This window comes from Centropristis striata, chromosome 19, assembly GCF_030273125.1.
Source record: "Centropristis striata isolate RG_2023a ecotype Rhode Island chromosome 19, C.striata_1.0, whole genome shotgun sequence".
In the NCBI taxonomy this organism is placed as follows: domain Eukaryota; kingdom Metazoa; phylum Chordata; class Actinopteri; order Perciformes; family Serranidae; genus Centropristis; species Centropristis striata.
This window is the reverse complement of record NC_081535.1, coordinates 11434765-11450002: the sequence shown is the minus strand read 5'-3', so window position 1 is coordinate 11450002 and position 15238 is coordinate 11434765. Positions and strand designations below refer to the sequence as shown.

Below are 15238 nucleotides of genomic sequence, written 5' to 3'. Positions count from 1 at the left end.
ATACATTTTATTTAAGGGAAACAGGCTTCAGCTTAAGCTGTCGTTTTTTCCGCTTGGTCCTAGTGCCTGATGCTTCTCTTTTGGATGGTAAAAACTGCAGGGGACATGTCCCCTGTGTCCCCCCCAAAATTACGTCCGTGCTTATCTTATCTAAACTCTCCAAACAAATCTCTAAACACAACATCTAATTTATGTTTCAATCACATCATAAATTAAAAAAATGTACATGTAGACAGTTGATTGTTCTTCATTGTGTCTCAGGCTATCTGCAGAAATATAAAAAAATATGATTTGAAAAAACATAAGTCTGCTACCAGGTGAGAAGTAGTTTTTTTCCAGGAGTTTTCGATGTGACCATGAAGGCAGCATGTCAAACACACGCACACACACCCCCTCCCACTCAGCCTGAAGCTCCGCTATCTTTAGCAGCGCCACGGATTACAGTGCGCAGTGTGTCACAGACTGCGTCGCGGTTCTAGCTGCTCGGCTTATCGCTGCTTATCGCCCGCATTAAAAACAAAAAAAAAACAAAAATATAAACATACGACAGAAGTAATGGGGGAATGACAACACACTCTGTCCCCGTCTTCGGTTCTCCGTCCCCGAGAAGACCCCAAGGATGCTGCTGCTCTCCAGCCCGCGGAGCGGACGCCTGCACCGGGCCTCGCTGCTGCTGCTCGCCGCCGTCCTCCTCTGTGTCGTCCCTGTCGGAGCTAGCCCACCAGGTAAATGCGCAACGACACACTTCTCCAACAGAGAGACACCCAGCACCACACAAACCAACCACCCTCGATGGCTCATTTTTGTCTGTCTCATCACTAACCGTTACCGGGGGGTCCTTTAACAGCAACAACAGCTTTTTTTTTTTTTTTTATCTGAGGAGGATTTTTATTTAATTCACCGACTAGGCCTTAAGCGTTTCAGTTGGACGCGTGTTTTCCTCACCTGTTTATTGTTGTTTAAGGTATTGTTTTGTTGTTGATAAAGCAGAATGCTAATGTGGCCTCTCCCATGAGTTCATATGGACGTTTGGACAGGTTAGACGAGTGGGTAAGTGAGCGAGAGAAGAGCACAAGGAAAGGACATTGGGGGGGAAAAAGACAAATTCCCTTCCTTGTTAGGTTACTAAACAAAGCAACATTTCCTCGTAGCTTACATATTTTTATTGTATTAAGATTTCACTCACCTAGCCCTTATGTAAAACAGTAGCTCCAGTTTAATGGGAGATCCATGTGCGGATAGCCATAAGAATATTCTTATATTTTGATTTAGAGCTGGTTAAAAAAAGGTTTATTAATTAATTAACCTCTAAGCCTAGGAATCTGGCTTGTAACTGGAGAGTCGCCGGTTCGAATCCCAGTACTGACATGTCAAGGACTGAAGTGCTATTGAGCAAGGCACCTAACCCCCGCTGCACAGCTCCCCGGTGCTGCCCACTGCTCTTTGCATGGTGTGTTCACTTGTGTGTGTAAAAAAAAAAGGATGGGTTAAATGCAGAGGTTGAATTTCCCCACTGTGGGATTAACAAAGTAATTAATCTAATTGATTTAGTATTGCTTTGATTAGTTGATTAATACAATGCAATGACATAGAATGTCTCAGAAATAATGGCTATCACAGTGAAATTGCTGATGTAATTTTCAAAACAATACTGGTTACTTATAGCCTGGCTAACACCAGACCAAATCTCATTGGAGATTAGGTCTGGACACCTACAATGTATTTCTCCGTAGAGGAGGTGTGGTTTACGATCCTCCGGAGCCGTTTATTGGGCGCTTAAAATGTCTATCAAAGCGTCTGTAGGTAGCTCTTAGCCAATCAGATCAGTTATACCAGATGACGTAGTAGAGCAACAGAGATGGATGTTTGTTGTGTGTGTGTCTGTGAGAGAGTGTTGTTTGCTGCTTTGCTTCTCCAGTTCTCGCTTTCTGCAAGATTATTTATTTTCACGCTTTATTCCCCCTCATGTCATTCAGCCACACACATCCACTGATTTTATGGGCAATAAACAAGCTGCTGCGGGTCTCTGGGGGCTCCGCTGTCCCCCGATTCGGAGCGAGATCACCGGCGGTGACCGGCGGTCTCACCGGCTCGGCGCAACGAGCCGCAGAAACCGCCCGTGCGGCGCTAATAGTCCCGCTACCGGTGATCTCGCTACGAGCCGGGGGACAGCGGAGCTGCCGAGAGACCTTTCGCCTTTCAACTTTCGCTCTAAACTATTTAAAACACCATCTACAGCTAAAGAGAGTTTCGCGTCTGCAGCAGCCATGTTGGATCCGGAAAGCTTCCAAGTGCCGAGTAGTACGCGTCATCGTCTCACCGTCCCTCCCCGCTCTGTGATTGGATCCCTAAAACAGGGCTAAGATAATCGCTTGGTTTCCAGACGGCCTGGAGGTTCGAAATCAAATTCGAGCGCGCAAGGCAGTCTGGGTATACCCAGGCTAGGTTACTTAATCACTAGCCATGAAATCCAAATAATTCCCTTCATTATGTTTGGAAAAAGAGCAGCTGCTTGTAACTCTTCTATTTATTTCAACCATAAATGTATAAAAACAATGAATCGGCTAATCTTTTAGTCAATAAACAGAAAAATAATTGCTGGCTATTTTGATAATCAACTACATTTTGAATTCATTGCAAAAGTGCCAGAAAATGCTGTTTTCATATGTGGCTATTTGCTGCTTTTCTTGTTTTGTATCATATTAAACTGCATGTCGTTGGGATTTGGACTGACAAAACACATCATCATTGTCTTTGACTTTTAACCCTATTTTCTTACATTTATAGACCAAAAGATTAACCATCTAATCTAGAAATCGGTAGTTTAATCGATAATTGAATCGATAATGGAAATATTTGTAAGTTGCAGCCACAGTAAGCAAACTAAACAGGAATTATTGAGTCGTTTTTTTTTCCTACTGAGTAACTGGTTGATCTGGGAAGTGGTTTGAACACTGTTTTAGATAATGGGATACATATTTGAGTGCAGTCTCATGTGCATGGTGTGTGTCAGGGTCTCCACACAGTGATGACTGCTGTTGACGTGTGCAGGGAAGATAATCGGCTTCCAAGCTTTTCACACAGGCACCCTGTGGGAGAACCAACAGCTGGACTCACATGTAATCTTTAGCCTTTATCAGAAGAACACACACATACACACACATAGTGGACTGGCAGAGAACATTTTACTGCCTTGACCAAGACACAGACGTGTGTTTATTTATAGACGTTAATATATTTTTGCTTGTGCACGACAAAGAGGATGTGACGAAGTACGAGTGTCATTTCTCCTCAGTAGGGGGAAATTTTCAGCTTTCCATCTAAATTAAACCAATGCTAATATCATTATTTCCACTCTTGTGCTATAAAACAACACCGTGGGGGCAATAGATGGTTTGATGACCTAGATAGCTTTTACAACGTCAGAATAAAATCATCAAGATGGAGACAAAACTGTTGTGTTCAGAAAGTGTCAGAATGTCAGAAATGTGTCTTTAGCAGTCAAAGGATCTTTCTAGTCTCATGTGTTTTCAACACCTGTTATATGTAAACGCAGCTAGTTGATAACAATGTGTGAGAGTGTGTCAGTATTTGAGCTATTTGTTGTGTGGAAATAATAAAACAAGCATGTTTTTTCACTCGTGCGATAACAACACATTGTTTAATGTACAGTAGCTGCGCAGGACTGTTATTGGAGCCGTAGCAGCTCAACGCCACAGGCACCTTTTATTAAGATTGTTAAATAAATTGGATCTACATAACCTCAAAAAGCACATTCAGTATTGCCAGCGAGGCAGGTTTCAGGGTGATTTTGCTGGGGTGTGACAACAGCATGAAGTGCATAGTAATCAGGTGGTTGATTCAGCAAACGTCGACACATCATCATGTGCGAATATGCCAGAAAGCTTTCACAGAACATTTGGTTCTCGAGGTGGAAGTGATCCAAAATCTCCATAAACTCAATTGATTACAAAAATGATGTCTAGTAGTCTGCCTGCCAAGATACATAATTAATTACCTTAACATGTAGAATTTGTTGTATAGTTCAGGCTCAGTGGGATATGTCGGATTAGCAGCACAAAAGTCACTTTTTTCACTGATTTGTGTGTCCTTGTTGCTGTAATTTGAGCATTTCCTTGTCAAAATGTCACTTTCACCTCTCAGTTTTCTAATTCAGCCCGATCATTGTTGTGCTGCCACGTTTAAATGCCACGTTTGTCATTCTCACCAAACCCACATAGAACTGTGTGTGACGATTATTCAGAGAGCAACTGCCTCTGGCCTTTTCTTCCACCAGGATTAATCTTTAACGATTAATATCTTCAGTGTCACACACACTCAGCCACTGGCTGCGGTGTTTCTCAATCACTTTTTTTTTGCCCTGCGGCAGAATTAGTCATCTGCGTATGTTGTAGTGGCCATTGAGAGCCATGAAGAGCCAGGGAAACGACACACACACACTGCCATGTGACATAAAGACCACTGAGAAGATGACTGGCTCACACATAATCCTCCGTAGTCTCATATGAATGCGGATTAAGTGCATTTTATGTATCTATGCATTAGGGCTGCTCAGTTCTGGTAAAAATTCTTAATCACGATTGTTTTGGTCAGTATCAGTGATCACGATTATTTAACCCTATTACTCATTTAGTTTGGAAACATACATTTACTAAATTTGAAAAACATGTATTTTTATCAGTGGAAATTCTTGAACTTTAAATTGATGAATAAATGTAAAAAAAAATGTGATAAATAAATATAAGAAATATTAGATAATATAAACATATATGCATTTTAATAAACAATATTAAATAAAATTAAAATAAATAAGACCAATTATGTTTTAATGTAAATGCACTACCACAACCTACTTAACAAATATTCAAAATATGTCAATACTAAATAAAAAGAAATTCCACAAAAACAATGTTGTTAAGCTTTGCCACAACCTACTGAAAACAAATAGACATATATTCAACATTTTGCTAAGCATACTTGACATATTACAGTAACTCAGCAAAAGGAAAGGAAAGGGCAGGGTGCGTTTGATTTATAACACAAGACAAAACGAGAGCATCAGTGCGTAATTGAATATGGCACAATAATTGTTGTATCATGATTATCTTGTTTCACAACCCTTGGAAGTCAAAAGCGTAATTTAAAAATAAAATTTAATTATTTCTGATCCCTAGTTTGTATGCAAATAAGTATAGATGACATTTTTATCTGTCAGATTTTCCAATAATAATACCACATTTCATTTGTTTTGATTGGTAATCATTAAATCTGTCTTTTTCATATTCTTTTTTATTTTAAACCTGACTTTTATATATATATGTGAACTCAGTTGTTCCAGGAAGTAATTTAGAAAATGCAGTTTTATGATAACAAGTTCTCCCACTGGTTTCAAATGAATCTCTTTTGGAGTTGTGTGGGCTTTGAGGAGGATTATAAGAGTTCATCACTGAGAGAAAGGAGAAAATGACCACCCAATTCTATGGTAACCATCATACTCAAATTACGCAACAGCCAGGAAAGATAATATTGATCTGCCCCATTGAGGTCCTTGTTGACTCAGTGTGGCGGTCTGAAAAATAAGTGGTCAGCCAAGGCTTTACTGTGGTGACTTCTTCAAACCATTGCTTTCTCCTTCTTTGTTGCTTTCCCTGCCCGACCTTCGTCTGCTTCATGTTGAGAGCTTACCGTCTGCTACCAGACCTCTCCAGGAAATGAGAGGGCCACAATTAATCAACTTACATCTTGCTCGCAGACATCTGATCAAGACAGAGTCAGCAGAGTTTAGATTGAATGAAACGCACTACGTATGCTCCTTCAGTACCAACAGTATCCTCAGATTAAAAAGGACCAATCAGAAAGCCCCCAATTTACTATGTCAGCGGTTTTTGCTTGTGCAGGTTTGCACTTGTGTGTAGCCACATCCTTACCAAGAACAGCGTTGTCTGTGGTGCCTGATTTAAATAGACACACCAGTATTATCTGTGCTTACGGTTCTTACGTAGTGCTCATACTGAGAAATCCGACCTGTTTTAGATACTGCAGCAAGTGCTTCTGGGTTAAAAAACATGTTTGCAATTCAAACCTAATTTTCAGGTCATTGCGAGCCAAATCAGCCCAATCAATTTGGGTTATTGGTCAATCCAGTTAAAGAAATAGTCAGTAACTGAATCAGCCCTTGTCAAATTGAATTGTTACATCACAGACTGGACCAGCCGGAAGCCATGAACAAGAAAAAGACTAAAGCCAGAAGCTTTCATTTGCCACATACTCACTGCCATTGTATAAATCCCTTTAACCTTTGTTCTGTTTGCTGCGGGGTGTGCAGCTCTGCTTCTCTCTAATGATAATGACACAGTAATTATCCTCCGTGTAATGGCTGAAACTCGTCATTGTCACTCGTCGCAGAAATTACTGCAACAGAAAAGACAAATGGCAGAATCAGTGAGAGATAAGGCATGTGAGTTATGAAGGAAAAACAAAGACTTGTTCCATGTTTTTACAAGCTTGAATTCCATTGACGAATAAATTCTTTGACTTTGACTTCCTTTTCACCTTTATATGTCTTCTCACGTGAATGCCACCAATGTATTTCCTCCTTCAGCATAATGGCGGGTGTGTTTGTGTTAAACAGGTGCTAAGTCATGCCCCATTTCCCACCAAGCGTGGTAAAAATTGTTACATGTAGGAGTCATTGCATCAGATTGTGGTGGGAACCCAACACCTACACGACACTAGTCTACTGAAACTGATAAGGTAGACACTTTCCACGCATTTAGTCATCCAATTTAGACTCAGGGCTTTCTGACACACTTTTAAGAAGTGATGCTATCTAAGTTGACGTGGCAGCTTTTTTTCCACTATGTTGTTAAAGACTCAGAGTTGAGTTAGCAATTTTCTGACCAGAAAAAAGAACACAAAGCCTAGGAACACAATGTGCTATTTTTTAATAATATGTTTTGCTGAAGTAGCAAAGTATTCAAAATATTATTCTTCCATATCCTCAATTCTTATTCTAGTCTATCATTAACTCACATGTTGTGGCGAGTCACTACAGGTAAAAACATAGATTTCATGATTTTGGGCTATTTCACTAACTGGAACATGTCTTTTTCCAGACTAGTGCAAAGAAAATGTCAATTTTAGGATAATTTGACTATTTGTGTCTGTAGATTTCTCCTAAATTCACCAATGTTGGCATTCGATAATGTAGTAGTACACTGTTCACATGTACACAATTACAGTATTACCCACTACTACTTCCTACTGTGATGGCAATAAGGTGATATCAACATATAACATGTTATCGACTCTTCTTTGGAAAATTGAAAGAATCTGTTTTCAGATAAGAAACACACACACACACACACACACACAATATTTTGTTTTTGGCTAATCCATTATAGTTCAATGTATCATTAAAAATCAAATGCAAAAATTATATTAAAAACAGCAACAAGTCCATTAAGTTTTTATCACAAATATGCAAAACCATGCAACTGCACTTGCAAATCCCATATTTGCGTACTTGGATGGGGTAGATGATGCTTGGCCAGAGGTCAAAAGGGTTTTTACCACTGTATAATCACTGTGGCAAAATCTCTGACAGTGACAAATGTATATAAACTTGTGGTTTACATAGCATATCGTCATATTGCCTAATCCCAACTCAGAGCCTACAATAGCAGCGCTTGCCCCAGCTAATGATATGAAAACAAAACAGTAGAAACAGGCTGCTTGGCATATGTTTGTTTTTGTCATTTGGGAGTGAATCATGGTTGGTAAACAGGAGCAACACAGCTTGGTTACACAAAAAGCCTCACACAAGCACACATACATGCACTTTACCCATGTGGAAATGAACCGAACCGTGTGGTTACATATAGAGTGAAGAGCAGCAAGCAGAGCTCTTAAATGTTTCCACTTGATTTGGAGTGTTTGTCGTCTTACTTCCTGTCTGCTATCAGAGAGGCAGGAAGCACACACAATGGGAGTATACGACCCTTCTGGCCTACCCATTCCTGACTTCCTCTCCAAATCTCTGCCACATGCATACACAATTACAGATTGGGAGACATTTGTTGTATTGTATTGTATCTGTAGAACAGCTTGAAGTAGCACAAGTTAGCAGTGACATAAAGGGGTGCACTTGCTCGCTAGTGTGTGTGTGTCTGTGAGTGTAGGTGTTTACCAGGCTGTGTGAGAATGCCTCTGTTAGCCTCTCAGTTCTTACTGGCAGAGCTGCTGCTGAGCACACAGCCTGGCAACAGCAGCAGCAGATGGTGAGCAAAGTCATTTTTTGTTCGTTCCAAGGACTACTTTCTGAGTCCCTGAGTTACATAATGTTTGTTTTTTTCACACCTCCACTGTCTTAGCTGGTACCAAACGACCTGATGTACCGCAGAAACGCTTCTGTTCCATCTCTATCTCTGAGTCTGTCTCTTGTTTTTGTATTTCCCTTCCTCTGGCTCCTTGATTGAGCTCTCTAATTAGCAGCAGCACTGTGTGGGAGGCATGTTGGTGCAAGGCCACCCTCCTACGGCGACTTGACATTCACTTCCGTGGCTCCTTTGTTATGCTGGTAAATAGATTTGAGCTGCTTGGTCATGTTATTATCATGATGAGCAGCTTCATTCATGTTGCAATTGTGAGTTTTGTAAAATAATAATAATGATTAAATATGGCTGGGTGATTAATCAACTTTATTTTCAGTTACAATTTCGAACAAAATAATTGCAATGTTATGCAAAATTCCATTTTGCGATGCATTTACTCTTTTAACATATGGTAAAATAAAGTGTTAAAATATCATGATCCCAATATTGACCAAAATAATTATGATTTTAGCTTTAATGGAGCAGCCCTATGATGCACCAAAAGCACACTTTAGAAACCTAGAACCAAAAGGTGTTGATGCAGCTCTTGGTTTGGGGTAATATATGCAGATTTTGAGGTATTAAAGCACAGCTCTTGCCTGATTTTCACACTTGCTTTGCTTTTCCTCACCCTGTTTTTTTCTCACCGTTGCCATGCCTCACACATTCATAATGAAGCGCTTATATACAGTCGGTTTGTGCCTTGGTGTGTGTTTGTGTGTATATTTGGGTGCTTGTGTGCGAGGAGGAGAATAATTATCTGCATTCATGTGACTGCAATAGGTTCCACCGTATTAACTTTCAACGTGATGAATAACCGATGAAGTGCTGGCCAGAGGTGCTGAGACGCTTGCTCCATTATAATAAACACTGCAGGTTTTTTGAATCTATGGATACATTGTTTTTTCCTTTCATAAACGGGAATAGAGGCTTGTTCCCTTGTTGTCTTCGACACCGGTGATTCATGGATGTGCCAGGATTCGCAAATTGTCTTTTTTGTGCATGATGATGTGGGGTCAGGCCAGTAAATGATTCAGCAATCCACTGAGATAGAGTCTCTTGAGACAGATTACTGCTACATTATTGCATCCATATCTCAATATGCTCTCCTGTGATAGTGAAGCGTAGGAGTATCTTACCTTTACGACACACAGTTTCACTCCAGAGCTGTTCTCATTACTGGCTGTTTGACATTTAAAGGGTAGCACAAACATATTATTGTATGCATTTAAAAAAATAAGACTTTGTTAGTTTGTCTCAAAAGTCATGTGAAACTGAAAGCTTTTCATAACGTCTTGAATAAGTGTAAAACATGTCTAATTATTGCTTCTTTTAAAAACTGAAGCTGACAAAAGAGCCAGTTTGCTGTATATAAGTATGAAACACCGGGCGTCATGCAGTAAACCACATATGAAAAAGATGATATTTTATTATATAGATTATGATATTTATTTGTAAGATTATTATATGTTTTAACTGTTTTTTGGATTTTCCTGTAATGCCAGTACTGATGCAATGGAAAATCATGTTTAATTTAAAGTTTATTTAACAGAAATTAAGAGAAAATATAAGGGAACACTGCGACATGAGGCCCAATGTGAGTTGCCCTGTGATTTCCATCTCTAATAACACGCACCGATACAAACACGCGGTCTGTGTATCTAATTAATTAATTCTCAGTCGTCTAATCCTCACAATGAAAAAGGTCAAGGAGTTTTAGATGAGAATGAGTTGTTTGATCTGTGACATGAGTGCAGTCATCTGCACCTGATCTGGGGCCAGCCCTTGATCCTCAGACAGTTAGCGGATCAAAGACTTGTAAAAGACACGGCCGCTATAATAATTTGGCAACGGGACTCGTGTGTGAGGTGAGATGAGGATAAGGAGAGGGTACAGACGAGGAGGGGGAGTTAATGAAAGAAGGTTTAAAGGTTTTTAGAAAGGGCAGGAGAAATGAACAGATGATTTACAAATGCCATTGCTTCCTGCAAACATAAGGGCAGTGTAACACTAATCACAGCAATGCAGAATTCAACACAGCAAAGATATGGTTCATTTTAATTGCATCGTTTTGACTGGCCGAGCGTCCAGCCTCCCACTGTGAGGAAGGACTGGAAATATAACAGCAGTATAATAACAGTAAATATCCCTCAAAGTAAATCAACTAGAGCCAAAACAATTAGTCTGTTGACAGATAATTAACCAGAAAAACAGAACCTAAAAATTCAGAATGGATCCAGACTGGGATCCTTTTTAAAATAGCCATAATTTATTTGTTATATTTGGTATTTTTATACAAATAAACATCAAAAATAATAATACAAAAAAAAACATTTTGACAGTGGATTTATCATTTAAATATTTTTTAAGCTAACATGCAAAAAACTTCAGTGATTCCAGCTTCTAAAAATGTAAATAAAAGCTGGTTTTCATGATCGTTAACTGATTGACTTCTGGTTTGGTATTGTTTGTTTACTGAACAAAAACAAGTCACTTGAAAAAATGTAGCAAGCGCTTTGGTTATTGTAACGACAATTGAATGTTTTCACTATTTTATTCATATAATTTTATATTTATAACCAGACAAGGAGGTAAATAGCAGATTCATTGATCAGAAATCAGTTATTATTAGTTCCTGCACTAATCGGTGCATATAACTATTCCAATGTATTTTCTTGATCTCATTCCAGATAGGGAGAATCTTTTCTTCTTGGGCTTCTTGTGACGGTTACAAAAGAGATCTGGAATATTGTCAGTTTTTTAAAATGATAGAGTTAGTGCACAGCTGCTTTATAATAAATGCTGTTAAGTTTGTGATTGGGATAAGACTAAAAGCTACCAGGTCGGAGACTATAGTATCTTCAGAGAAAAAAGATTCCATCCTAGTTTGGCTGTGAGAGAATCTGTATTTTTGAGCATAAATCTTATGAAATGCACATTTCCAAGACGTCATTCCACTATACCAACAGATCTATTTCCAGTGATAATTTGTTCCCCTCTAAGGTCACTGTGGTTGGAGGAAATCAATATGAACACGTGAAACAATCCGATGAAGGCGAGATACCTGCGGGGAAATTAAAGGAAGACACGTGGCATTTAAAAATAGAAGCCACGACGAACAATTAAAAGAGTGAACAATCTTTGAGGAAATCAGCAATGAGAGGTGTCGGCACGTGAGCACGTCGCACTCTCAGGGATGTGAAATAATGAGCAGGTGAGGCAGCAATTAAATGTAGAGGTGACAGAGTTGTTGCCAAGCCGTGGGAAAAGAAAAAGACAGAGCGTGACTTTAAACAACAATCGACAATCTGAGACGCTCAGGGAGTTGTCTACCTGCATGTTAGCTTTGTGGTAATGTGATCTATGGCACCAAGTGAAACATTTGCTTTTCTACCCATAAAGGCAGCACTGAATTAAACCATTGGCGGCCGCAGATGTTTCACAAACACCTCCATCCTCCTGCTCTCTCTCCCTCTCTGTCTCTGTCTCTGTCTTTGACACAAACAGCAAGCGAAGCTTCTCAGATTACACATGCGTCACTCTGCGCTCACTCCCTGAGGCAGACCAGTCGGTGTCATGAGATGATGTGGACGTATTTGTCCATCGCCCTTTGGTGTTGTGTTTGTGTAGACTTGTCAAAATGTGTGTGTGTCTTATTTGTTTAGCTATCTGTAGTGTTTGCACACTTGATTTCTTTAAAGGAATATTTTTTTTAACAACCTTACCCTGTGTTACATTGAATTCTTATAATAACAAATGTTTTTCCTCACATACCTCTACAGTTATTAGAGAATCAAAAAACAACTGAAAATGTAGTAATTCCTTTGTGATTTAAATAAATGGAGGCCAGGTTTAAAGACAGCAACTAGGGATGCACCATATTATCAGCACGTTATCGGCCGATATTGGATTAAAAATGAACTATCGGACAACACGCCGATATCCGCCGATATAACAAACTGATTAAATCATGGGGTGCGCATCACCTCTCTTGTTAAATTTGAATTTAAGCAGCAGTCTGTAAGGTACATGTAGTTTTATTCAATTTGGGTTTAATTGCTGTACAGTTGCACTTTTCACATATTCCCAGTGAACACAGGTTATGTTTACTTATTATGTCAATTGGGAAATTGGCCAAATTTGCCATGAGTGTGGGTATTAGTTGTGCAGGGGAAAAAATATCGGTATCGGTAATTGGCTAAATGAGTTGTAAAAAATCAGCATATCGGATATCGGCAAAAAATCCAATATCGTGCATCCCTAACAGCAACAGTGCAGATGTGCTACTGTCCGAGAGTGTCTCTGCAAGTCTGAGATGGTAGTGGCAGAAGTGTTTTAAATAGTAAGATTTTAGAAACATTCATATGTTTGGGAAGTACTGAGCACGTCACTGGATAAATGAAACTTGGAACCTGAATCAAATCGTGACCTTAAAATTAAAAGTCTCATCCAAACAGATTTGGAGAATAGTGACATCCCTATAATGTCGTTACATTTCCTTACATAATTATGTAACCTATACAAAACAATATATGGCCTGAAATATCTTTATTTATTTTGCATGCATTCATATGTGTACACAGAGGGGAACTAGTCTCCTCTTTTATCTGCTTTCATCTCTGCAACACTGCCTGTCTGCACATCGGCTCCTTTAATAACACCATCTCTCCTGATGTCACAGGGCTTGTTGCCGTGGAGGTCTTCAAAGCCACCCACAGTCAGAGATCTACTGTTATGTGTAATTTTATTCTCTTATTAACAATTGAAAATAAACATCAATCCAATATTTTCGCTAGAAGGTGAAAAAATATCGATGTGTATCATCCTCTTCAAGGTACATCTTTATTTTGAAATTCCCACTCTACATTATGCAAAATAATATATATTTTTTTCATTTTAACATCTGGAGGAGCTCAGTAATGAAGCTGTCTAATCATATTTTAGTTGCTTTTTGTGATGTTGATGTAACTGATTAAATGGGTTTATGATTCTCATATCGATCGCAGCCTCCTGAATTGAATCAAATCGAAATCATATCAGACTCTGTCATATCAGCAGCAGATATTGTATCAGTGTCCAAACTATGAATATAGTATTGTATCGTGATGAAACTTGTTATTTACACCCTTTATAAGCTGTCCGACTGGCCACTGCAAATGCATGACTCACCGAGCACAAATCCTCTTTATTTATTAAAATGTTTTGTTTTTTTTGCCAAAACTGTTATGTCACCTTTAGGCTCAGACAGCCCTGAACTTTCAGACCCATTATCCCTCAAATATACCAGGATCCACTACTCCCTTCCCACCTTATATCACCTCCTGTCTGTTGTTTCGGTAACACCTACTGTGCTCTTCACCTTTAGCTGGCCCGCTGTGCAGCACTGCTAGGCTCATTAGCTGCTCTGATGGCACCCCAGAGCTCCACCTGTCCTCTGCTACCAAAACACACCTGCTGTGGTTCTGTGACCCACTTCTTTCTGTCTGTGTGTGTGTTTATGTGTCTAAATACGGTGTATGAGCTCTGTTTCGTTTCAAAACCAACAGTAATCAGGCTAAGTGGTTATCTAACCTGATTGCAGCAGCTGTAGATCACTCTTTACTTTGGTTGGACCTGACTTCGATTGGCAAACAGGTGGGGCTCGCCACATTATAAAATGCCGAAAATGAGTCAAAATATACTTTTCTATCTGTCCAAACATTGTTGTCGTATCTGGCAAACCTCGCCCATTAGCCAAAAAAAACCCTCAGTGAGGCTGTGATGTAATTGTGACATCAGCAGACGCTCTGATCGAGGGCAGATGTTTTATATCTCTGAATGGGGCTGAAGAGCTGACACATCCACTAGTGAAAGGAGTGTTGATTGTAAAGTTGATGCATCTCTTATTGGGAGCATTTTTATAGTGCTTCTTTCAGCACAAAGGCTGTTATTTAACTGCCTCATTAAAAGCATAATTTGTGCATCGCAGCAGTGTGCTTGGGATACTAATGAAACTGTTGTTACTCTCTCTCTCTCACCCAGCTGGCAGTAGGTGCCCTCACCATATAGACTGTGCCAAAGAGGGACGCCAATTCTGCAGGCATGGCTCCTCCCATTGTGGCCCCTGCCTCCCTGCATTGGAGGAGAACGAGGAAGGACGCTGCGTGGCGAGGAAGAAGCACTACAAGCATCATGGTATGAAATATATTCATCACTATAAATGGATCTCTAGGCCTTGGGTCAAGATTTTGGTATCAGAAGCGTTATGGTTTCTGATTGTAATAATAACTTCTTATTTATATAGCGCCTTTTAAAAACAGCAGTTTACAAAGTGCTTTGACAGAGAGCAGTTAATTACACAGAGAATGATGCCATAAGGCTAAAAACAATTCTTACATTAAAAGAAAAACAATAAGAGACAGAGCAAGAACAATCACAAGACATTCTCAGATACACAAAAATAAAAGGGGAAAAAAAAGGAAAAAGTGAACAAGTAAAAAGGAGTGGTGAGATAGGAAGCACTACATAAAAGCAAGTCTATAAAAGTGGTTTTAAGAAGTGATTTAAAAGAAGTTACTGACTCTGCACTCCTTATCTCCTCGTAGTTCTCCTCCTGTAGTCCGTTTCAAGTCTGAGTCATATTGATGAAAGACGTTGGCTGCTTTGGTTGTATGCAGGTCAACACTGAACTAAAGAGCAAAAGATGCAGAACACTTAAGCTGAAAAGCCATCTCAGAACCCATCAACTATCAACAATTTACATTTTTATTATCTGCATTTATATGCATGCATCTGTTTATAGCGATTAGTCGTCTCCCAGCTCAATTTTTGTGTCTCAAGTTGCTAATTGACTGTGGAAGTAGAAA

General features: G+C 39.4%; 1 protein-coding gene across 1 annotated transcript in view; it reads left to right on the top strand.

Moving 5' to 3' along the window:
* Positions 1-419: 419 nt before the first annotated feature.
* npdc1a (neural proliferation, differentiation and control, 1a) overlaps positions 420-15238 on the top strand; it is a 29327-nt gene continuing 14508 nt past the window's right edge. Inside the window, exons 1-2 of the mRNA XM_059358604.1 lie at positions 420-725; positions 14415-14567. Coding sequence (XP_059214587.1) covers positions 620-725; positions 14415-14567 — 259 coding nt within the window. The 5' untranslated portion in view covers positions 420-619. The remainder of the gene's footprint in view (positions 726-14414; positions 14568-15238) is intronic.